Source organism: Macrobrachium rosenbergii, chromosome 11 (genome assembly GCF_040412425.1).
Source record: "Macrobrachium rosenbergii isolate ZJJX-2024 chromosome 11, ASM4041242v1, whole genome shotgun sequence".
Lineage (NCBI taxonomy): Eukaryota > Metazoa > Arthropoda > Malacostraca > Decapoda > Palaemonidae > Macrobrachium > Macrobrachium rosenbergii.
Window position 1 is genome coordinate 16,117,817 of NC_089751.1, and position 26,499 is coordinate 16,144,315.

Consider the following 26,499-nt stretch of genomic DNA (forward strand, 5'->3'; position numbering starts at 1 on the left):
GTAAGAAATTCCCTCTGTATTGCCCTGTGGTAGGATTATTTATTCCTTGGCACTTTTTGGGTGAGAAGAGATGAACACACTTCACACTTTTCCTTTTTATTTACAAGTGTTTATACAAACATACAATCACAAAACATTCACTTATTCACTTGCTTGCACTTAAAAGCATACATCATGTACATTTTTAGTCAAACATTGAGTAAGTTTCACATTCAATAAGAGTTCACTTATCACATCTAAAAACGAAGTGTCATTTAAGAGTTCACATTTAATCACCATAAGAAACTGTGACAGCTGCACTAAAAACTGTCAGAACTCTTCTCTAACTTCAAAAATGTTTCTTGTAAATGTATCATATCTCTAGTCCTCGAATTTCTTCACCAAGTAGAATATCTTGGACAAATCAAATCCAGTCAAAGCTTGTCCTAATCCCCCCCCACAACCTACCTACCACTGGCATCAGTTATTTCTATATAGTCATGCTGGTTTGCACAAAAAATCACTAGATTTAGCTTGAATACTGAGGAAGGTAACATTCATACCAGTTCAGACACCTTTGATACAGCTAACCTGGAAAAGAAGACAGAATTTATGGATAATGATGAGAGGCAAAATATACAAATACTGTAACAATATAAACTTTTGTAACTACGCTCATTTGCTATGTTGGCACCATTTTGGCAATTTACACAATTTTTAATGGTCTGCTGTCATGAACAGTTAAAACTATTGGCTAGTATTTTTTGTAACTATGCATTGCTTTCAAGTTTTAGATATCCTTTGTTATTAATGGCACATGATAATGAATCTGCAATTGCTTGAACCTGAAATTACTCTATGAAGCACTAAAGGAATAAGGTATAAATCCAATTGCTTTGAAGTTGATTAGCTCCTCATATTAAAGGATATGTTATTAGGAGCAAACACTAAGCAGACTGATTTGTGTGCTGTATCAAAAACTTTATTCAATTTCAATATTTTGTACCATACTCTGTTATTTGGAATAGTGATATTGGGCATAAAATTAGCGTAGTTTAGTTTTAGGACATCCATGACCTAACATTAATTGTGACCTCTTAATGTTTATGGTAGGTTGTTGTATTGTAAGCATAATTGTGTAGCATATTAATATGAACTTTTTTTTTTTTTCAGATTGCTGACCTGTACAACAGTCAAGCTCAGATTCAAAATAAGAATTCATCTAGTAAAGATGAGGACTTTTATTGAATATGTTATATTAGTTAATATCTTCGTAAATACATGACTTAAGGAAATTATATTTTTTTATTAGTATTGAGAATTTACTTGTTGCAAGAGTACAGCTCCAAGTAGAGTTGAACAGTGCATTATTGGGACTGTTTTATGGTTGTTTTTATTTTTTCATGTGCCTTCTGCCCAGGGTAGATGTCATAAAAACTATTTTATCACAAATAAGTTATATATTTTTTTTTTAATAAAATAAATTATTCCTAGAAGTTAATGTACATCAACTTTTACCTTAAGATTCATTTAGTTCTTATATATCAATATTTCATTTTGAAAGTTGTTATATGTCTTTTTCTCTTAACTAGTATGATGGCATTTAAGGTATTTTTCCTCTAAAGCTTAATGATTATTTTCTCTCAATTTTTGTTTTTATATTTTGATCTTTTTCCTTTTACTAATATGATGACTGCTAATACATAATTGTTTCTTAGGAAATACAAACCATAGCCTTTTATATTGGAGAATCCTTCAACATGAGCAAAAATCAGGTGTTGAAAACTTGTTACGAAGTTAGTAGGTGGAGATGGGAGAGTAATGCCCACTTGTTATTTGACTGCTGTAGAGCTCAGATGTGCTGTGCTCCTATGTCCCAACCTGGATGAGTAGTTGCTCATCACTCTTTAATTGTTTTTGTTTCTTTTGTTATTTCCTAGGTGGCTGTTTTTTCACTGTATGAAGGAAAGTTAAGCATTATCATTACAAGGGACATGACTGTCCTTATGGGCTGTTTATTAATCTTAATGTCAGAGATATAATTGTTCACATCTCTTTAATTGCTTTTGTTTCTTTCTTTTGTCTTTCTGTTTGTTTTTTCACTGTATGGAGAATTGTTAGGCATCTTTGTTGCAAGGGACAGCTAATGACTAACCACATTCCTTTTGTGCTGCCAGCAGGGGGAAGTCCTGCAACAGAGCTTCTCTTTGCGGGGAATTTTCCGTTTGGGACTCACGCCAGTGGATTAGGTGTGGGAAGAAGAGGATGGAGGCTTCATTGTGAGGGAGATACAGCCGTGGTTGTGCCCATGAGCCTTTCAGGTTTCTTTCTTCCTCCCTCTTCCACTTCTCTTCTACCTCCATTGAATGCTCTTCTAGGAAAGTTACCTTGAGACCAGTAGAACCTGATCATGGCTTTTCGTCTGAGAACGTAACGGCTTCTGAGGGAAGTGTTCCTTTAGCAGCTGTCATGCCCTTTTACATATACTTGAAAATGATGTTCCAGGACACACAAGGCTTTGTTGTCATTGTAGTACCTATGGAAGATTTGGCTTTTCTTGAATATTCCAGGTATCCCTTCTTTCACAGCCTCCCTCAACAACCTGGCAGAGGACTTGGCACCTGAGCCTTTGTCACCTATGTTGGTTGCTGATGTGTCTACAGCTGCCCAAGCTTCGTCAGCCGCTGCAAAGGAGGGAGAACCTCCAATTGCAGCAGTACTTCCTTTAGCAGATACTCCAGTAGGCATGACTTCATCTTCGTTTCTAGTCTCGACCAGGACTGGTTTAAATGAAGAGCAGGACCAACAAGAGGAAAGGTATGTGTTCTCAGTGCATTTCCTCTTTGACACCATCTTTGTTGTCATTAGGCTCATCTTGTTAGAGGAAGTCTAAGGCCTCGTCTAAAATATCTAGGGACACTTCCTCTCTTCGCCCTCCTTTCTCTGCAGGGAACGGAGATCGGAAGTCTTCAGGTATGATTGTCTTGCCTTTGGCAGAGCTGGAGATCATCAGGTCTGCTTTCACCACATCCTGTAGTGAGCTCTCAGGCTCACACCAAGATGAGTCTGCGTGTCAAAGTTGCTCTGGCCAACTTGGGTCACCTGATTGGGGAAGGGTACTTGCAAGGACAACCATTCTCGCCACATCTTGAGCTCGATCTAAGGATTAGCTCCATTATAGTAAAGGGAGGTTTGCCTTCTCGACCATTTTGGGAAGCCATAGGGGAGAATCAGCACCATTTCCTTGCTTTGGACATGTGCACTTTCTAGGTGCACATAATCTGTGCACCCTTTCTCCAAAGAGAGATCTCTTCTGCCTTGTGTGTGCAGTTCACCACAAAGGCAGGAGCGATGCTGCAAGGGCCACTTTGCCTGCTATCATAGCGTCTAGGAGTTGGGAGGCTGGTGGTGTCTTCTGCCTTGTGTGTGCAGTTCACCACAAAGGCAGGAGCGATGCTGCAAGGGCCACTTTGCCCTGTATCATAGCGTCTAGGAGTTGGGAGGCTGGTGGTGTCTTATGTCGTGAATTGTGTTCCAATGGCAACTTTGCAGAGTCTGCAATTTTCTTTGGCAAGAGGCTCTTCTGGTTTGGTGCAGGACCGGGAACAGTCAAGGGAGCAGAGATGTGGCATGACTCATTTGTTGAAGAAGGGCACCTCAAGTCCCACTCCTCTTGAACCCCTGTGAACCCATGCAGACCAAGTAGGAGCAGCACTACAGGGAGATTATTTGACTCGTAAGTCGAATAACCTTGGGGAGGCGACTTGGCTTTGTAGCTGCCGACCTTCTCATCTATTGAGCTGACCTAACCTTCAGGAATGCACCAGAGGCATGGCCCTCAGTCAGGTTGCTTAGGTCTCAGTTAGCACCTTGTGTCTAGGAGGAGGTGTACTCCTTGATCTGTGGGTCAGGTACTTTCCTTGCATTTAGCAGATTGAGCCAACTCCCTCCCAGCTACTTTTATGCTAGAGGAGGTAATACGTGTCAGAGGATGCAGAGATTACTCCTGCTGGGGAGGTTTTATCAGGAGGGTTAATGTTCTCTGTGCAGAAGCTACTTCCTTGGAAGCAGTATCTATGATGTTTCTCCAGACCACCTTGTGGCTGGACCTTAGTTTGAACATTCTGTCTGACAAAGCAGAGTCCATCAGCGTGAGAAGGCATTGTTTTTGAGGTTGCTGGTGTTAAAAGGTAGGGCCATACCTTCCTGGTTTACCAGAACACACCTGCTTGCAAAGTTGGCCCTTCAAAGGAGACTTGGATACCTTTCTTTTCTCTTTTCAAGTGTCATATGAGAGTAGTCTTTCACTAGGAAATAGTTCAGTTGGGCTTGTCGCTACTTGTCTTGAAGAATATTGTGGAGGCTGTGGTTGAGCAGAGAATCTCTTCCAAACCTTCGTCCTGCTAAACCTGTGGATGTAGCAAGGCCCTGTATGTCTTGTGCTATGGAAAAGCCTGCTCGTCAGAAACCCCAAACAGGTAGTCCAGCCTTTTTCCTCTAAGAAGGGTGGGAAGCCTTGCCAGCCCTTTTGTCCTCCTCCTTTGGGCAGTGCCAAGAAGGGAGTAAGTTGCTGAGGATGGCGATCCCCTAACTCTGCTGCCACAAGTAAGGGGCTACCTCTCTTGCCATTGGCCATGTTGCAGGAGTAAGCAGCAGAGCCTTGGATTACAGCTGCCCTTGTGTATGGTTACAGGCTTCTGTTCAAGGATGTTCATCCTTCCCTTTTGATATACCAAATATATTCCAGTTCAACCTTCCATATTTGCAGATATGTCTGGCCTTGTTGTCAAGAAGTGGAAGTGTTGATGGAGAAAGGTACCATAGAAGTTGTGAAATGCCAGTCTCAGGAGTTTGACAGTTGTGTTTTTCTGATGGAGAAGGTGAATGGAGATTGAAGAACTGCTATAGACCTCTCTCCCTTGGACTAGTTTGCTACACACTTGGGTCAAACTGAAGACAGCACAAACTGTGTTGGAATCTATCAGACAGACTAAATGCTTTCAATAAATCTGAAGAATAGATTTTCAAATACGCCTTTATCAGAGCTCTCAGAAACACTGACACTTTGTCTGCATTGGAGCTGCTTTGGACTTCCTTTGGACTGGCAACAGCTCCTTGGGTGTTCACCTTGGTGTTGGCATGGACCCACTCGAAGGGTATTCGTTTGTTGTGGTACCTAGATGATTGGTTAGTCGGGCATCTTCAGTTCTGTAGAGTGGCTCCGTCAGGACAGGGATAATCTTCTTGCCTTTTGTCACAAGTTGAAGAATATGATCAGTTGGGAGAAGTCCAATCTTGTTCCTAAGCAGCAGGCGAAGTACTTTGGCATACTTACAGACTCTATAGTGAAGAAAGCGTACTTTGTATCGATAATGGAGAGAGCTTATCTGGTAGACTCTTGAATGAATAACCTCATGGAGATGGAGGCACAGTTCCTGTCCTGATAGGAATAACCTGCTTGGCTTTGGGAGGTGGTGGGTCATCTGTGGCTTCAGTGGCAACTGAAGCAGTTCTGGAGTGGCTTTTGGAATCCTCTTTCACAACTCATCACTCTGAATTGGGAGGTAGAGGACGACTTGACCTGGTGGACAAATGACAGAAACCTCTCAAAAGAAGTTCCATTGAACTCCCTGCCTCCAGAAATGCTTGTCTTCAGATGCAGTGAGGAAGGGGTAGGGCACATACTTGGGTGGAGGGTTCGTTTTTGATGTGTGGCCTAAGTATTCACTTGGTTTGCACATCAAAGTTCTGGAGATGCATTCAGCATGGTTTAGCATTGCAAGCATTTCAAAAGGAGTGTAGAGGCCACTCAGATGTTGATGAGTGACAGCAAGACCATTGTGGTTTATGTCAATAGATGGGGAGACTATCTCAGACCTTGTACCAGCTGGCATTTCAGATGCACAAGTGGGTGGTTTGCCAAGCCATCAAGTTGACTGCAAGATGTATTCCTGGTAGGCAGAATGACATTATAGATCAGCTGAGTCATCAAAGTCAGGTTGTAAGGGCAGAATGGTCTCTTCCTCCTTGAGTAGCAAAGGTGATGTTCATGTAATGGGTGTCTCCCTTGCTCATTCTGTTAATGACCAGGTTGAACAGAAAACTTGATTTTCTGGTCTCCAGTTCTGGATCCGTTGGCAGTGATGAAGATGCTTTTCAACACCCCTGAGACAACCTGGATGTGTATGAGTTTCCACTGTGCAAAGAGTAGGTAAATAGTGTCACCACAGGTCTTTGGATTGCTTAGGTGGCTCATCATTGGCCGCAAGCCGAGTAGTGTCCTGATCTGCTGTCTGTATGGTTGCAGCACTGACAGAGTTACCCCCATGGTCTGCCCTCCGGTATCAGCATGTTCACAGGTATCATCAGGCAGTTCAGTCCCAGCATCTTCATGCTTGAAGGTTACACATCATCTCTTGTGAGTGAGAAGTTAGAGGCTCTCTTGCAGGGCCTTTGTCGAGATGTCAGGGTACCTTCAACATTCCTCAGTAAATGTGTACCAAGGAAGGTGAGCCATCCCTTGTGATTAGTGTTGAAGAAGATACACAGTTCAGTCAGAGCATCTATTCAATAGATTGAGACTTTCTCTTTCACCTTCACCAAGGCAAGCTCCTTTCAGTCTATGCACTAAAGAGTTTTATCACTCAGCTGTGTTGCAGGTTTTCTCTTTGGAGAAGCTTCAAACAGTCTTGGCCACCTCGGGAACTCTGGCCCCAAGTGGAAAGTGTCCCCGGTTGTAAAGAGCTATACTATGTGGCCCCTCAAGACTCTTTCTTATGCTAGAGAGGCCTTATGCTTTAGACTGTTTTTCTCTTAGCTTTAGCATCAGCAAAAAGATTGGGGGTTACATAGCTTGCCGTAAGTTGTTTGGCACTAGCAAGGGTGGAGATCTCTTGTTCTCTTTTGTACTTGAGTTTTTGGTGTAAACTCGTGATCTGTCTCTTTCAGATGAGAAGTTTGAGATTTCTTTGATCCCCTTCCTCCAAGACTTCACTGATGATGGTCCAGATGAGATGCTGCCTTGCCCAGTTTGCACTGAAAAGGACCCACTCCCAGAGGCCAGTGTAGAAGGCTTTGTGAAGTAATCAGACAGGCCTACACGTCAGAGGTGGTGGTCAGGCTTCCTTCCCACGAGAGAGCTCACAAAGTCAGGGGTGTATGGGTCAGACTACCTTTACCTCATTCTTCTTGAGGGTTTTATGGTGGCAGCCCAACAAGTTGTGTTGGCACCTGAGCTCCATTCTGGACATGCAGTATCTCATCTGAGAGCCAAAAGCCTAAGTGTGAGTTTGGAGATGTGTTTATGGATTTGCTGGGTTTCCTTCCATTCTTTCTCCTCTTTGAGCAGTGTTTAGGCTGAAGTACATGCTTGGAGTCCTCCTTTCCTAGTGGTAGTGACTGGGAGGCATCACTGTGATCCTCTCTATTTTACAGTGTCCTCTTATTAAGGGCTTAGTGCTGAACCGATTACTTTGTAATAGCCACAAATAAACTGCTTTCCGCCATGAGGTCCCTTAGGGATACGTCATACTTCTTTGACAATTTTTCCCTCTATGAGCACCCTCTCAAATTGCAGAGTGCTTGAGCCCAGGGCCCTACTACTCTGGCCAGCCATTTTAGCAGACCAATAGAAGGTTATAGGATTCATGACATCCCCTGCTTGCAAGGCAACCAGGAGCATGGCAGTTCTGTGGTGGTTCTAAGCTTCAGTCAGTGGTCGAGATTAACCTCCCTTCTAAGGAATAAGTTTTCTATATAAAGGGTGATGGTTTGTATTTCAGTAGGAACAAATTACCAAGTAATTTGTATTTTACTCAGCTATATAAACCAGATCCTTTTATATAATTTAATCCCACCTCAACTGCCCTGCAAATCCTTGCAGCCAAAGGAATAGTAGGTGTGGTGATTGAGGGATATTCCTCCACTCACACCCATTGCCACCTTTTAATTACCTTGTTACCAAGTTTCAGAGACTGATTCCAGCTCATGATGAAGGATACAGGCTTTGGTTTGTATACCTAGGAAAAATACATAATTATCTTTAAAATGGTTAATTTCCCAAAGTTAAAATATAAAATTATTTTTAATAATAATATGGCATAAGAATTTTAACATTTTAATTTAATCATTGCTGTTCACCTTTCTTGTCTTTTTGTTATCTGTTGTATTATTCTAATTCATTCAGTTATTTTAACTTCCTATGAAAGTTGCCCCTCTTGACTTAGTTCTTGATTTCAGGTATCTTTTAAATTACAATCTTTTACTGTTAAATTCCTATGATACTGTTTGTGGTACGTTTGCAGTCTCCTGTAAGCCAAGGTGTCAAATCTTTCTCTGACTTGTATAGATTTTGAGTGTGCTTCAAGTAAACTACACATAATATGGTTAATTCTCCCTTCCTGATGTTATTACTTTTTTACCAAGTTTCTGATTTCTTAAAAGCTTGACTTCAAATGAAAGGATTTATTTAAATCCATATCTTAAGTTACTCTGGTAACAGTCCAAATGTTGAAAGAAGTTAAGTTGCCATTGCCATTTGTTTTGTATTTTAGACTTACTTTCCTCATCATTACAAAATCATTCTCAGAACTGTACTCTCCAGCACATACGACTAATTTTTGGAACACGGTCACAGTGTGCATAAATATATAAATTTATATTTCAAGTGGTTTATTTGGTAAAAATATTTATCCCATAATCTGTCATACTACCAGATTTGGTCAAGAGCATTCGCTGCAGTCTTGGCTTGGTATAAAAGTTCAGGTAACAAAGTTTTGATATATATTGTCTTGGATAAGGAGTGCAGATGAAAATGAGTTTCATATTATAAGATTGTTTACATTGTTTGACTGCTGATTACTGTTGAAAGTCCAAAATGTCCATGATTTGGAAGGAAGAAAAGTGCTATATCAAATTTTTCAAATGCCATGTGCTCTACATTCCTTACCATTTCAACTAGTTTTATGTACATCTGTACCCATCTAATGGAACTGGTGTAATTTACTTTTGTAAGAAATTTTGTAAAATGAGTATTTTATGACTCAAGCAGCCTAAGTATGCCTGTTAATTTTTGTATTTTTTCTCAAAAGAATGCTCATAAATGGAATACTGTAATGTAAAACTATGATTTGTTTAGGTTGTTAAGGTTGCTCGAGTACTTTTAAATCTGTTGGTTTGTATTGTGCAAATTTTTTATAAATAAATTTGAAAAAGCATTTAGTTGTTTAATTTTTCAAATGTCTGTATTTGTTTTGAAACTGTCATTTTGGGTAATTGCTGAACACTTATTGTCTTTGTGAAAAATGCAATATTTTTCATTGTTCCTACGGGATTACAAACCAGAGCCTTTTAAAATTAGACATATCCTTCAGCCCCAGCTGGGACAATTAACTACCTTATATTATCAAGGTAATTAACTGGTGGTAAAAGGGGGGTGAGGGAGTGAATACCACCCTCACTCACCTGCCCAAATTAGCCACTTTTTCTTTGGCCTTAGGACAGTATGGACATGCATCCATGTCTCTCCCTGGTAGTCACTCTTGTTTTTTCGCATTTGCACGGGATCTTTTTTCTGCCCACTGTGTATTTTTTTAGTTTTTGGGCCTTTTTTTATGTGGAGAAGAACCATGGCCAATGCTGGTATAAGGGATTTAAGCATCCAGGTGGTTGCTTCATGTCCACCTTATTGGCAGACCCACATAAATATTGCTCCTTTTCAGGGACAAAGATTGTACAATCTTTCCCATTATGTATATGCATGGTCGAACTCCCAGTGAAAAGAAGCTTTGTAGTTCAGCAAGACATGGAAGAAAGAGAGGTGTTCATCCACTTCTGATGCCACCGGACCTCTCCAGCTCTTTTTCTTCCAACCCAAATGTAACAAACCCATTTCATTTATCTAGTCAGGAATCAAAAAATTATGTGGCACTGAGAAGTTCCTGACTTACAAGCCATAGCTTCTCCATCTTCTGCAAGGAAGGGAATCTTATGGTTGCAGTAGCTGAACCTCTGACAGATGTTTTGATGTCTCCTGTTCTAGACCAGCCCTCTGATATGGAAGACAAATAAAGCATTCTAGAGAAAAGGCAGAAATGTCCTTCCCCTTCACCTCTTAATCTTCAGCCTCCTCCATGGAATCACTTCCTCCACTTACAAGGAATAAGAAGAAACACTGGAAGTCTTATGACCTTAAATAAGAAGTCCCAGTCCAGGAGGACCTCTCTCACATTCTCATTGCAGGTGAAGGAAAGTGCCAAGTCACAGGCATGTGATCATTGTACTTTGGCAGGGCTGCTGCCTGTGTTCCATCCACTTAGAAGAGAGACTGCTCCTTCTCTACCCTCCCCATGCCCTCAGGCTCACGCTTGGATGGATCTTTGCATGCCTGGATCTGCAGATATGAATAGATAGTTTGCCACACTGCTGGGTTGTCCCAGTGGAAATCAGACTGTATTGTCTTTCTCCATCACATTCCCAGTAGTTATATTGCATTATTATGAAATATACTTTGAGTTCTACAATTTCTGCTGTTTAATCATGTCTTTTCCTCATCAGGTGATCAACAGTGTTGCTCCCACATTTTTGGTCAATAGTCGAGTGGCACCCAGTGCCAGTGACTCTTGTGACTGGAGGTCTCCTTTCAGTCATAGTGTCAGTTCAACAGGTTCACCCTTGCTGAAACTATCATCTGTCAGGCTAAGCTAAATGGCTTGCATTCTGTTGTAAGCCTCTTCAGTCATAAGACCTTTGATTTACTCCACTTGGTGTGTTATTACTTCACAAGTCAATTAGGACTCTCTTATCCTCCATCAATAGTGTCCTCAAAAGGGAGTTAAACCAGTCCTTCACAACCTAATCCAAATGCCTTACTAGCTCTTGTACAAGCCTTGTTCAAGAATTCTCTCAAGATGGTCCATTTGACCAGAACAGTCTGGGCAAAAAGTAGGGATGAGTTGCTCTGGCATCCTTTCTGGTTTTGGAGGATGGGTCTCTCTCTCTCTCTCTCTCTCTCTCTCTCTCTCTCTCTCTCTCTCTCTCTCTCTCTCTCTCTCTCTCTCTCTCTCTCTCTTCTCCAGTCCTGAGTGGGAAGCAGCCTCAGAGCTAGTCAACTCAAGATAGGAGATTCGAGTGTTTTTCTTTAACCCCTCCCAGCAAAAGATTTAAATCAGTGGTTCCAGATAAATGCTTCTTGCACCTATTGTGAATTAGGATAATTCATGAAGGACCCAGGCTTTTAGGGGCTAGAATACTAGCTACACAAGAGGAGGTGCCCAAGAACATTCTTCCTTCTCTGTCTTTGTGAGATACCAATGAGTTTCTGATTCCTCTGGTGGAGACATCACCCTTTGTACTCATGCAAAGATGCACAAAGTCTGGGCAAAGGACTGACCTTGAGAACTCTCAAATGATCTTTGCAGTATTTCTGGACAATGAGGATAGGTGTCTGGGTTGTAGACATCCCTTTCCTCAATTCTACTAGAGCAGTGGTTCTTAACCTGGGGGGGCACACCCTCCCTAAGGGGACATCAGCAATTTCCAGGGGTGCAAGCCCTAGGAGAAAATTTAAAATTCTCTAATTATATTTGTTATTCTCTTAACAAGAGTGAGGAGCTAATATTCAGAAGTTCATGAAAAAATGCAATAGTGTCTTTCCTGAAGTCTACTGCTCGTTAGACTTGTTGGGCTTACCATCTTCTGTGATTATTTACCTCCCCCCCTATCCCTCAAAACCCAGGGGGGGGGGAAATTAACATGTCCTGGACCTGTATAGTGCTCTGGCGACTCGTGAGCCCCCTTTTCTCCCAGGAGTCTGCCAGGACCCAATCTACTGCACACGTCCGTGGCAATGACATCTTTCTCTCACATTTATTCAGTTTAGGCTGTTAAGGTATGTCATATCTCAGAGGCCATGTCCTCAAAAAAAAAAAAAAATATTAAGTGTAATTCTCTTAATTTTACTTTCACTGCTAATTTTGCTCTAAGTTAACCCTCATCCACGATTACTTTTAATTTTACTCTAAACTTAATAGCTGTTATTCTTGAATGAGGCATGTGATCTGTACACTAAATAAATATAGCTTTTGTTTTTATTTCTTATTCCTGCTGCTTTTTACCCAGCTAAGTGAATATCGGTGATAGCCATTCATGATAAATGAGGCCCATCACCTTTTCCCTGCACTACGTAAAGCATATAGTTCACGTTTTTTTTATTTTATTCACTCATTTATTTTTATTATCCCAGTGAATACTGGATGATAGCCAGTCATTCACCATTAGTCACGATTGCTGGCTTTCCTCCGTAAATCAGTCATTGAGAGACCATTTTGTTGTGTCATGTTTTGAGACATTACAAAATCAGCAGCAGTCCATGGTTCATTGACCATGGATCATATGCATTATTAATTTTAGGTTTGTATTTATCCATTTTTAAATAAAAATTGTACGTAATACCGTGCAAATACTGCTTAATTATAGTTGAAGTTTATTTCAGGATAGTAGTTTATAATATGAAAACTCGAACATGACGTGAGGTGCTTGTTTCTTGGGGAATTATCAATCAAGATGGTTTGTCGGCTGCAGTTATGGTTGAATTTTCATATTATAATTTGCTGTTTGTAAATACACTGCAACTATAATAGAAATATTTGCATGTTAGTAATTATATTTTTTAATTAATAATGGATAAGTGCAGGTCTACAATTAATGCTATACTTTTACTTTGTATGGTCCATGGTCTGTGGGCTGTGAACGACTTATATAATGGTGCATGTTTATGAGCACATAGTGATGTTCATCTTAGCTTACACGTCTTATGTCTTGTGCGTAGATTTTTGTTATCCACAGCACGTCAAATAATTCACAATGAGTGCAAAGAACGTAAATATCTTGAATGTATTCAAGTTGGATTCGTGCCCTTCCAAAAGGGTAACACAGGGGTTCCTCAATGTGTGATACATTGCAAGACCGAGCAATGATGGAATGTGACCCTCTCACTTTGGATGCCACTTGAGGGCAAAACATCCTTGTCTAGCTGACAAGTCTAAGGCATTCTTTAGAACAAAATGTCACTCCTTGAAGCAAGCTAAGTTGGAAAGTAGTGGGGGCATTTCGGCAACAAACTTCAAAGGTTGTTGAGGCTTCCTATGAGATCACCATGTTGATTGCAAAATGCAAGATGAGCCATAACATTAAACCAAGCATACTTCATGCAGCAGAACTCGTTTTGGGGAAAGATAGTGCGAACAAGCTTTTCCAGATTTCACTATTAAACAATACTGTCACTGGAAGGATCGATGAATTGTCTCAAGATATCAAGGATCAAATTCTTAACCAAGTAAGAGATTCTCTTGTTTTTTCCATCCAGTGTGACGAAACGACTGACATTGCTATGTATTGTCAACTACTGATGTATGCTCGTTTTGTGTCAGGCAACAGTGTAAAAGAGGAAATGCTGTTCTGTCACCCCATGGAAAGTTCTACAATAGCAGCAGATATTTTTCAAGATGTGTCAAACTTCTTTCAGGAAAACCAGCTTTCATGGGACTCACTGGTAAGAGTGTGCACTGCAGGAACTCCAACTATGCATGATCTGCAGTCTGGATTCGTTACAAGGGTGAAAGAAAAAATCTATCTGTTGTAGGTACACACTGCATACTTCATAGTGAAGCCCTAACATCCAGGCCCCGAAGGGGGATAGTGCCATCAGTGCACCTCATGTGGTGCACTGTAGGCATTACTTAAGGTTCTTTGCAGTGTTCCTTTTCCCTAGCTGTAACCCTTTTCGTTCCTGTTACCGTATCTCTTTTCATGTTCTCTTTCTTCCATCTTACTCTCCACCATCTCCTAACAATTAATTCATAGTGCAACTGCAAGGTTTTCCTCCTATTACACCTTTCAAACCTTTTACTGTCAATTTCCATTTCAGTGCTGAATGATCTCATAGATCCCAGTGCTTGGACTTTGGCCTAAATTCTACATTCAGTTCAGTTCATTCCTAACATCCAGAGCTTTACCTGCTGAAATGAGGGATGTCTTGAACATGACTATCAGGGTAGTCAACTGTATCAAAGCTGGCGCCTTAAACAGTTGTCGCTTCAAATTGCTACGTTAGGATATGGAATCCAAAAAATGAAGCCCTTCTGTTTCACACGACCGTAAGATCGCTGTCAAAAGGGAATGTGCTTGGACAGCTTTATGAGCTTTGAGAAGAAGTAGCAATATTTCTAGTTTCACAGCAGAAGGCAGACCTCCATGACAAGTTCCAGTCTGAAGGCTTTCAGCTATCTTTAGCTTACCTGGTGGACATCTTCAAAGCATTGAATCTTTTCAACCTTAAACTACAAGGAAAAAACATCATCATCACCAAGCACCACGACACCATTCAAACCTTCATGGCCAAACTCAACCTCTGGAAGTGACGAATTCAGCATGGAAATAAAGCCAGGTTTAATAACTTAAGACTGTGCTCTCATTCACAGTAACCTTGACTCTGAGTTAAAGAAACAAATAATCACTCATCTATCTGACTTGAAAGCAGAATTCATAAGATACTTTCCAGATATAGATGAGAAGCTTGAAGCCTGGAAATTCATCAGGAACCTCTTTCAGTGTGAAGTACCTGATGTTGTAGATGAAGCTCACGAGGAGTTTCTTGAGTTGAAATTCAGTTCCATAGCAGAAGAACACTTCAAAGAACTGGATCTTGAAACGTTCTGGGTCAAGTACCTTCCTGTTTACCCTTTTCGAATGCTAAGTGTCTTAGGATCCAAATATCTTTGTGAAGCTGCATTTTCCACGCTCGTTGCTCTCAAGACCAAATACAGAAACAGGCTGAATGTTGAAGGGGACTTGTGCAGTGGACTCTCTGGTATTCAACCACACATTCAAGATCTAGTAGCTGAGAAGCAGTGTCAAGTATCTCACTAATTCATTCCCAAGAGAATAAAAATACCCTTCTCTTTCTGTACTAAAGGGATGTTGCCCACAGGTCCCTTAGATAATTTCTTGGGACCTTCTGTGGTTGCCATTTTTTTCTTTAAATCTTAATTTGAAAACCCTTCTGGACAAATTCAACAGACTCTAAACCCAAGAGGGCTCCGAAGCAAAATCTGCTTGCAAAGAGAGATGAAGGAAAGGGTGATAAATAAATATGAGAGAACAGAAAATAAACTATACACCTCGATTCAGGAGACATAAAAGCTAGAATGAATTTGCTCCTCCTTAAGCATTGGGAGATCAGAGGACTACAACTGCACTAGGCAAACTATTCCAGATTTTAGTATAGCTAAGATAAAACTCCTAGCAATCGAGTAGTATTAACCCTGACGCTAGAAAATGACTCACTTTTGCAGCAGCAGCCTGCCTAGTGTTGCAAGCAAAAACAGCTAATTCAGGTAAAGAAGAATGAACAGGATGTTGGTCATTACAGTACATTTTATCCAACAAACAATGAACTCACTTTATATCGATGTCACAAGTCAGTAGAGTTGTCATAATTAACTGGACTGATGACTTAACTATCCATGAGTCTGAAATGAGAGTCAGCACCCAAAGACCACGCTGGAGAACAGTATTCCAAATACAGAAGAAAGTAAGTTATCACTGAGAAAACTTCATCACAACACATTCAAAAACATTTTCGCAAGATACCAACTTTTTTGGAAACGAAAGAAGAAATGCTACATAAATGCTTCTTATCAAAAGTTAAACCTAAAATCTCGAAAGAGTCATTGACATTTAAAACCTTTTAGGGAACAGGCAGGTTGTCAAGCTGGATGAGGATGCACGGAACATACTGTGTTGCTTCGTCTGTCGACTGATTTAGCCAGGAGAAAAAATGGGAATTATTTATAACATTTGTCAATTTTTCTCAAGCATATAATAAAGTTCTAGGGAATGTGCTGTTTACTGTGTTGAAGGCACGGATGTGGGGTGACATATTATTTGCTTTGATAGCTATCTGTTGAGTGACAGTGTAATTGGCACTGCTGTTGTGAGTGCCACAGTAGGGGTTCGTCAGGGTCCTCCCACATCTTGTCTGTTATGTGTCCTATTCGTTAACGACCTCACTGATATTATCAAACAGAAGTGTGGTGTTGACGGGTTCTCAACATGGCTTCATGTATTCATTCTTATGAACGATACTGTTATTCTATCAACTACAAGAACGAATATAGTTAAAAGGATTGAGATTTTAAACCAATTTTGTGAGGCACGTGGTATGCTAATTAATGTAAGAGAAACAATTTTTTTTTGTTATGGGTGGTAATGAGACTGATAAACAGGAAATTCGGGTCAATGACATTGCATTGAGCCATGTGATCACTATGTGCATCTTGGTAGTCATTTTACATCTCGTGGACCCATTTCCAGTGGTATTAGAATGCACCCTCAACTGAGAATGTGTCAGGCATTAAAAGTTGTAGCCTTCATCTAAAAATAATGATATAGCTTTCATTGTAGAACGTAAGGTTTTTGATGCAGCTTCATTAACTACTGTTTTGTATGGTTGTGAATCGTGGTTTGCGGGTGACTTGAAACCTATTATAAAATCATATTACTGGTGTTTTAAACAATTGTTGGGTGTCCTTAAATCCACCTGTAATAACCTCTGTCTAGATGAACTGGGCTACCCACCGCTCAGTGTTAGTTACTTCAAGGCAACAAAAATTCTTTTCGGTGTGGAGGGAAAGACCTAACATGGTAGATAAACCCACTTGTTCATACTATTAGTAATATTATGTTAGGTCAAAACACACCAACTCCTAGATGGTTATATGTTATTTTAAAGAGCAATATAGATGATGTACAGGTAGGTATTGACGAAATTAAACATAATGTCTGACTCCACATCCTCAAGGAGGAATTTTCATAAAGAAATAAATGCCAATTTTAGTGTACATGATATTTATGTAAGTAAAGCGAAGGTGAACAAGGCAGAGAGTATCATGGACTCGCATACAGTTGAGGGCTCATTCCTTGGCTATAGAAACTGGACGTTGGGAAAAGACGAGGAAGGGGACACCTTCCTGTAGAAGTTCGACTATGTACTTATGGGAAAATACAAACCGAAAAGTATGTCATTGAAGACTGCCCACAGACATTTTACCTGCGAAACCAGTTTCGTTTTTGGAGTGTTCGCAGCTTGTTTTATGAAATGTCAGATTATAATGTGGTATGTAAAATCATCCATAACGTAAGTGAGAGTACTAGAAAGATGTTGCGCATTACTGTACATTGACAATTCATGCTAGTATTTTGTTGTCATGGATTTCATATGTAGGTGAGGGTATAGTTTATTGAATACTAGCTGACCAACCAGGCGTTGCCTGGGACAACTCTGCACAACAACCAGTCAACTCTCTCTCTCTCTCTCTCTCTCCCCCTCTTCTCTCTCTCTCTCTCTCTCTCTTCTCTCTTTCTCTCCCAAAACCCCTCCCAAAACTTCTACTCTCTCTCTCTCTCTCTCTCTCTCTCTCTCTCTCTCTCTCTCTCTCTCTCTCTCTCTCTCTCCTATTAAGATAGTTGCTTCAGTTACATTGCCCAGCATTTTTGACATTTTATATTTCACCCCTTCTCATTCCCCATTCCTTAAAAGGGCATTGGAAGCATCACAATTCATCTCAGCAGCCTCAAAAACTATGGATTAGATGCTGATATCTGTCGTTTTTTATTTTATTTTCACCCATTCTCACCCACTTCGTATCGGGATTGAACTTGGACCTAAAGGGCATCGAGAGTGTCACTATTCATCTCAGCAATCTCAAAAATTGTGGATTTGATACTAATATCTGTCATTTTCAGTTATTTTTACATGTCAACCCCTTCCCACCCCTTCTCACCCACCACTTCCTATAGGGGCTGAACTTGAACTTAAAGAGCATCAGGAGTGCCAGTATTCATCTCAGTAACCTCGAAAACTATGGATTAGACACTAATATCTGTCGTTTTTGGTTATTTTTATACCACCCCCTTCCCACCCCTTCTCACCCCAGCTTCCTATGTGGGTTGAACTTGGGCTTAAAGGGCATTGGGAGTGTCACTATTCATCTCAGCGATCTCAAAAACTATGGATTAGTCACTAATATCTGTCATTTTCAGTTATTTTTACAGGTCATCCCCTTCCCTCCCCTTCTAACCTTCCTTTCTATACGGGCTGAACTTGGACTTCAAGGGCATTGGGAATGTCACTATTCATCTCAACAACCTCGAAAACTATGAATTAGACACTAATATCTGTCATTTTCAGTTTTTTTACATGTCACCCCATATTCACCTCCCCTTCCTATTGGAGCTGAACTTGGACTTAAAGGGCATTGGGAATGTCACTATTCGTCTCTGTGACCTTGAAAGCTATGGATTAGACACTAATATCTGTTATTTTCGGTTATTTTTACATGTTACCCCCTTCCCACCCCACTTCCTATCCGGGCTGAACTTGGACTTAAAGGGCATCAGGAGTGTCACTATTCATCTCAGCAACCTCGAAAATATGGATTAGACACTAATATCTGTCTTTTTCGGTTATTTTTACGTCACCTTCTTCCCACCCACTTCTCACCCCACTTCCAACCAGAGCTGAACTTGGACTTAAAGGGCACTGGGAGTGTCACTATTCCTTTTTACGTGGCACCACCTTCCCACCCCTTCTCACCACCCATTCCTATTGGGGCTGAACTTGGACTTCAAGGACATCAGGAGTGTCAATGTTCATCTCAGCTACCTCAAAAACTATGGATTAGACACTAATATCTGTCATTTTCATTTATTTTTACATGTCCCCCCTTCCCACCTTCTCTCCCTTCTTCCAATTGGGGCTGAACTTCGACTTAAATAGCATCAGGAGAGTCACTATTCATCTCGGTGACCTCAAAAACTATGGATTAGACACTAATATCTGTCATTTTCGGTCATTTTTACATGTCACCCCCTTCCTACACTCCTTTGGTGCCAGTGATGTTTTACCCCCACAGTATTCTTTCCCAAACAGTTAGCCATATGTATACCAAGTTTGCTTGAAATTTCTCAATGCATTTCAGAGTTATGCTGGAACATACACCCACAGACACACACACATACATACATACATCCATTTTTATATATACAGTATAGATTAATGATGTCACAGGACATTGTCATCTTTGTAATTTTTATTGTTTTTTCTGGAGTGCTTCCCAGTTTTACAATATCGTTTTGTACGCTACTTTGATACTGATTGGACCAAAAAAATATCTTTTGTAAGATATGGGATTCTGTAATTCTGAATCTTTTGTTATTATAAGTGTTGAAAGTTTGTGGTCAATAAATCTATCTATCTATCTATATGTAAATTAGGCTGCACAGGCAAATATTTGTATTCTGGATCAGCTACTACCATACTTTGAATTTTAGAATGGTTAAGCTTCATGCCCCAAAGCCCACTCCACTCAGGAATACATTCCGGATCTATATTCGAGGATTCTGCAACCACAGACTTAAGGTGCGGAGAAAGAACAGAAGCTAGAAGAGTAGCATCATCGGCGTACGCAATCAGTTTGTTCTCTAGACCTTGCCACATGCCACTAGTGTAGATAATATACAGCAAAAGTCCAAGAACACAACATTAAGGAGTACCAGAAGTGACATTATTAAAGCTGTCCATCAGCACAGACCCTTTGGGTTCTGCCTGTAAACAGACTCCCAATAATCTTACCTTGTAGAGAACTCTGTGATGCACAAGGTCAAAGGCTTCACTAAAATCTAAACTGGCCTTGAGTGCCCCTGTACCCTCATCAAGAGTACTCTGCGAGACGTGTTACACAAGTACCAGGACGAAATCCAAACTGGAATGATAGTAGAAGGTTATAATCTTCAACAAACCTACAGATGCTAATAGAGCAGCTTCTCAAAAACCTTATATAAAACAAGGGCAATTGAAATCGGCCTATACCCTAAAGGGTATGAGGTCGGGCTTACTCCCTTAAATGATGCAGAGAGATTTTCCTTCCTCCAAACAGGAAGAAAATTTGCAACTCCAACTAACTTTCGGAAAACGATAGTTATCTTGGGAGCAGTGAAATTGACACATTCATTTTAAAAAAGATGGGAAGGTCCCGTTACGGTCTAAGCCGCCGTAACTGTCAAGGCCCAGAAGCAAAGTTTTGGCTTCTCTAGATCTGGAGGCCCCTGAACTTACTGTATATAAAAGGCTCTGGAAAGTATGGCCGAGTTACACCAAGGACTCACCCCACTGCTGGCTCAAAGACTTGAGCCAAAAGCTCTGCCTTTTTCAGGGCAATTTACAGCTGTTCCTTCAGCTCATGCTAGAATCAACTCAAGAGTGATGACTTAAGGGTAGGCCACCACTTACGGTCACCGCCACTGGAGAGCACGATCACCTTCAGACCCTCGTCACGAGCTCTCATAAACAGCCCGAGCCTGACTTCTAAGCTCAGTGAAACCGCTTACAAGAAATTCCATAGTTTATTCCTCCATAAATCCATAAATGAGAAGGCTCTTGTTTTTCATGGTAGGCAAGTTTACATGCAGCATTAAATCATGGCTTATCTTTATGACGAAACTTGAGGATTTTAAAAAGAAAATATTCCTCATTATAAAAATGCTAAGATGGTTATTTATTAACTCAATAACATTCGGACTCCTATAGCCTAAATATCGCTCCAACTGAGTTCCATGAGATCATGGTGAATAACATTCCAATTGGCCTGGGATCTCAATCATACCTTAATTGAAAAGCTAGCATTAGGAACAACCCGATCCATCGCCACATTAACCTCAATCAAATTATAATCAGATGATTCCCCTGGCGAATCAAAACCACATTGTGAATACAAGGTCTAGACGGTTGCCATATTGGTGCGTAAGTTCATTTATTTACTGCTCACAACCAAAAATGGTGGAAAAATCTAAATCTTTGGCAGTAACTGATCGCACCCATTCAGTGTCATGAGCATTGTAAGAACCAACGAAAATTAAGCAAGCTTCGGAGTGCGGACCCAAGTTTAGAGGATGAATACCGAATGACTGGACTCTTTCCTGTGTCCTGGATCAACACCTAGGCCGAAATATAAGCCGAGTCGGACGAGATACATGTGCTTGTACTTCAATGATCCACTCTTTCTTTTCTTAGTATCTAAGATGGTTCTCCATTCACTCTCCCTTTAATCAAGATGTGCGTGTGTGTTAGGGGGGAATTGGCGGGGTTGGGGGCAGGGGTGGGGAGGAATAGGTGCAGCTACTTGCTGGGCCAGTTTAGGCTTGGCCAGTAGTAGCTGTCTTCCTTCTTGAATACCCTTCCGGGAGATTTCATGGTTCTCCACTGTCTCTCTTACTTGACTACCATCCTTACATGCGAAACCGGGGCATGGCATTTCTGATGGCATTCAACTCTCGAGCCTCGTCAGTTGTCAGGGAATCCTCCCACAGAATGAGGAAGCTACTGTTATAAGAAGTAATGTTCATATTCCCGTTGAAACAAATATAAAATTTTCAAAATTAATTTTTATATTTCCTATGTATATGGACCAGACACTTATATAGTGAAGCACAGGATCCAGAGAAGAAATCAGGATCCCGGTGAAGCCGATCTCAACCGTCCCTCTTGGTCCTTAAGGCCGAAGGAAAAGTGGCTAATGCCACCCTCATTACCACCAGTTAGCTACCTTGTTACCAAGTCTAACGACCGTTCCAGCTCGCGCTGAAGGATATCTATTATGCCTAGGAAAAATACAAATTGGTTTGGCAGCTTTGTTTTTTTTTTTTTTTGAAATAAGAACTTTTTTGTTACACATGACCTGGCAACAGCACCCACTGCGTTCGTTAAGTCAGAGTTTTCCTAAACTCTCATAGTTATACATTAAAATAATATCATTTATTATAATACTGTATATCTTAAAATTTATTCTTATACCCCAGAACTACCTTCTCCTTGGACTGTGCATACAATACGAACTTGTACACACTTGGAAAATTTATCTAAAAATTATGCAGTAGAACATAAGACGTAAATGTTTACAATATGCAGTATAAACTGATGGGTCCAGACATACGACTTGCAGGCAGATTACCCAACAAAGCCTACCCATTTTCCTTGCCTAACAATGCTTCTGTTTTAAAATTATTAAAAATACAGCATCATAGAAAACTATGATTTTACGACACTAGAAGTGCTGTGAAACCCTTCTAAGTTATAATCCAAAAATACCCCTGCATAACAAATTAAATTTTCCCTCAGAACTTCTGTGTAGATGGTACCAACGTAGAAACATATTGGATTCCTGCCTGATAAAGCAGCCAAAACTACAACTTCTATAACAAGACCACATGTAGATATTCCTGTCTGTGATAACATAACATCTCTATAACCCATTATAATGCAGGGTACCCCACAAAAAAGCAGGAAATTTTAGATTTGCATCATGTATTTTACACACGGATTTTACCATGTATTTTACTTCATCAAGGAAATAAAAAATTAACGAATGGTCCTCAAAAAGTCCAGATCTCAACGTAATGGATTTTACCATGTGGGGTTCACTGTGACATCAACTTCAGTTACAGCGGAGAGAGGTAACAGACATATAATAATTAAAAATTCTATTGATGGAAGCTTGACCGTCTACGTTGTTGCGCCGCTGCCCATGGAAAGCATTTTAAACACCACATCTAACATATTTCTGTTAACAATATTTCTGTTAACAATATTTCTGTTAACAGCAATTGTTTTCTGTTTCAAACGTTTAAATAAACTGTACCAAATTCCAAGGCTTTATGTGGGGCACCCTGTAGATGAACATAATAGTAAAAATGAAAAAAAATCAAGCCAAATGCTGGAATATGGAACTCATCTTACTAAAAGGACAGAAACAAATAATATTTACCCACCTTAAAATTGGTTACCCTCGTCTGACCCTTCGATCTTTGATGATTCGCCCACATGAGCCATTCACTGTATGTACAGTCTGTGGAGAAATATTAACAATTAAACATTTTCTTGTGTGAACATCCAAAATGTGATTGATAACAAATGTCAAAATCTAGAAACACTAACTAAAGAAATTTTACCAGAATTTCCATTTTAATTAACTGTACAAGAGTCCATACAAAAAACTTGCAATGGCAACCCATGGTACGGCGTAAAACCCCGTAAGCTAATGTCTGTAAAAAAAACTTGCAAAGACTACCTCTGTCACAGCATAAAATCCCATAAGTTGATGCCATATAAAAAAAAACTTGCAAAGACAATCTTTGGCGTGGCGTGAAACCCAGTGTGTAGTTAATGCCTTTGTAAAAAAAACTTGCAAAGGCAACCTCTGGCATGGCATAAAACCCTGTAAGTTAATGCCTCTGCAAGAAAAAAATGTGCAAATACAACCATTAAGTTAATGCCTTTGCAATAAAAAAATTAAAAATTTAGAGGCAACCTCTGGGGTGACGCAAAACCCAGTAAGTTAATGCCTTTGTAAAAAGAAAAATTTGCAAAGGCAACCTCTGGTGTGGTGTAAAAACTCATAAGTTAATGCCTTTGTAAGAAAAAACTCTAAAAAAAAATATTTCTGTTAACAGCAATTGTTTTCTGTTTCAAACGTTTAAATAAACTGTACCAAATTCCAAGGCTTTATGTGGGGCACCCTGTAGATGAACATAATAGTAAAAATGAAAAAAAATCAAGCCAAATGCTGGAATATGGAACTCATCTTACTAAAAGGACAGAAACAAATAATATTTACCCACCTTAAAATTGGTTACCCTCGTCTGACCCTTCGATCTTTGATGATTCGCCCACATGAGCCATTCACTGTATGTACAGTCTGTGGAGAAATATTAACAATTAAACATTTTCTTGTGTGAACATCCAAAATGTGATTGATAACAAATGTCAAAATCTAGAAACACTAACTAAAGAAATTTTACCAGAATTTCCATTTTAATTAACTGTACAAGAGTCCATACAAAAAACTTGCAATGGCAACCCATGGTACGGCGTAAAACCCCGTAAGCTAATGTCTGTAAAAAAACTTGCAAAGACTACCTCTGTCACAGCATAAAATCCCATGTTGATGCCATATAAAAAAACTTGCAAAGACAATCTTTGGCGTGGCGTGAAACCCAGTGTGTAGTTAATGCCTTTGTAAAAAAAACTTGCAAAGGCAACCTCTGGCATGGCATAAAACCCTGTAAGTTAATGCCTCTGCAAGAAAAAAATGTGCAAACACAACCATTAAGTTAATGCCTTTGCAATAAAAAAATTAAAAATTTAGAGGCAACCTCTGGGGTGACGCAAAACCCAGTAAGTTAATGCCTTTGTAAAAAGAAAAATTTGCAAAGGCAACCTCTGGTGTGGTGTAAAAACTCATAAGTTAATGCCTTTGTAAGAAAAAACTCTAAAAAAAAATTTAGAGAGGAAACCACTGGGGCGGCATAAAACCCCTTAAGTTAATACCTTTGTAAGAAAAAAATTAAAAAAGCAATAAAATTTTACAGAGGCAACCTCTAGCGTGGCGTAAAATCCCGTAAGTTAATACCTTGTAAATTAAAAAAAAAAAAAAATTGCAACGGCTGGCGTGATGTAAAAACTGCAAGTTAATGCCTTTGTAAAAATAAACACAAATTTACAGAGCCAATGCCTGGTACGGCGTAAAACCCCTCAAGTTAATTTTTGTAAAATTGCCAGCTTCTCTCTATCGGAGGTACTTTAGTTCTTCTCGGACCATTTTAACGCTATGGATGCAAACAAATCGGCCTTTCCCTATTCTCGCCATTAATTTGAAAAATAACCCCCCATTCTCCCCCTCCCCATTGCTAAGTCACTGGAACCGGTTGTAAAAAAAAACGGCCGATCGAATTTTCAGTAAGCTAACAATTCATTACTTCTGAGTGCTTCTTTTGGCCTTTGGAACGCCTCTTCCTCGTCTCCTACAACGAAACACTGTTTCTTTATAATTCCATTTGTCTAGCTATTTCGCCAAAGTTTCTTGAACTCGTGGTAATAGCTAGCGATTCCGAGAAAACAGAACACTTCTTTAGCATTCTTTGGACGGAGAAATTCTTTGATGACTGTTATTAACTATATTTATAAAAGAGGGGCTGTTGCTTTTCGGGGTCACAAATGTCCGAGGACCTCTACCTTCATTCCGAAAAATTTACATTTATTAATATCAATCTTTATAAAGTTCCTTTTGAGGACTTCCAACGCTCTTACAAGAATATACCTATGTTCCTCTAATGTAACCCCGACAACAGTAATATCGTCTAAGTACCCAAAAACACTAAGCCAGGGTGTATTCTTCATGCCAAAAGGAATTAGAATAATCGATCATTAGCTATGAAAAATGTTTTTTCTTTACTACTCTCTTCTATTGGTAACCAATGATATCCGCAATTAAGATCCACAGCAATAAAAAAACGTACTATTTTTAACAGGAACCAACAATCCTTCAATGGAGGGCAACGGAAATGCATCATCCGTTGTCATTGCATTCTAGCGCCTATAAAGTACACAATCTAATCGAGATATCCTCTCTTTAGCCGTCACGATTGGAGAAGCCTAGATGGTTTGGCTTTAATCGATTATCCCTTGATTTTTTAATTTCGCTTTCCGCTAACCTCTGACAATGTACTATAACTGGGCTTTGACCGTAAGGGGTGGGGGGGTGATCCCTATTAATTCTACCTGGTGGTTAGTCTCCAGTCGTCATCACATCTTTAACCATTTCACAATCTCTTGTGCACTCCACCATACAAGAATACGGGGTACATACCCAGGCTGCCTTAGTAAGACGTGTTCGTTCGTCTGTGTGTTTTTGACACTAACTCCCCCACCCAACAACTGCGGCTAATATATGACAACTCCCAGCTGATTCGCGCTTGTCAAAGTCACACACCTACTCGTCACCCAATACCACTCTGATCGGGCATTTTAATAAAGGGTGCATGCACTTCTCCATTCGTTACCGTATTTACCTCAGGAGATATATAGTCGATCCAACCTTCATGCGGCCCTGCAGGGATATTGCTTCTATGTTCCTTCCCCCAAAACTGGTGGGAATGACAGCTATAAAAGACAATACATCAGGAGGCACTATTCCTCCTTTCTCTGGGACCGCTGGGACCGCCCACTCTGCTTTGTAATTTGTACTTAAGTATTTATATTAATATACTATAACTGTCGCAGTCACCGGGAATTACTGTTCTCCCTGGAAGACCTCAATTACATTCCCTTCTAAACCGACAATTGTTACATTATTACTTTGTATTAAATCTAATCCCAAGATAAAAAAAAAAATTCAGTAATCTCACGAACTACAGTTTGCCCCAAAATATGTGTCGCTTACCTTAGTTTCCTCGTTGTGAATATGCAGTTGTTTCCAGCTGTTTCCATGGTGATTCTTATTCTCGTGTTCGCCATTTGTCCGGTCACTTGGTTCGCTTCTATCAAGGAAACACTGGCCTCTGAGCCCGACAGAGCAATCCTTTCTTGCTTCCCTACACGCACTTTGATAATGAGCAAGCACCCCCTGGCAT

At 40.1% G+C, this 26,499-nt stretch overlaps 1 protein-coding gene and 2 long non-coding RNA genes across 3 annotated transcripts in view; 2 read left to right on the top strand and 1 right to left on the bottom strand.

Moving 5' to 3' along the window:
• Nucleotides 1-1,500, top strand: part of LOC136843194 (DNA ligase 1-like) — a 47,883-nt gene extending 46,383 nt beyond the window's left edge. The window contains 1 exon segment of the mRNA XM_067111269.1: nucleotides 1,153-1,500. Coding sequence (XP_066967370.1) covers nucleotides 1,153-1,227 — 75 coding nt within the window. The 3' untranslated portion in view covers nucleotides 1,228-1,500.
• On the bottom strand, nucleotides 433-26,371 carry LOC136843195 (uncharacterized). The gene is made up of 3 exons (XR_010854475.1): nucleotides 26,310-26,371; nucleotides 22,861-22,937; nucleotides 433-570 (listed from the first exon to the last, which is right to left on the bottom strand). It is a non-coding gene; the product is annotated as an uncharacterized lncRNA (long non-coding RNA).
• LOC136843196 (uncharacterized) lies at nucleotides 3,843-9,194 on the top strand. Its single transcript, XR_010854476.1, has 2 exons — nucleotides 3,843-4,159; nucleotides 4,198-9,194. It is a non-coding gene; the product is annotated as an uncharacterized lncRNA (long non-coding RNA).
• Nucleotides 26,372-26,499: the final 128 nt, after the last annotated feature.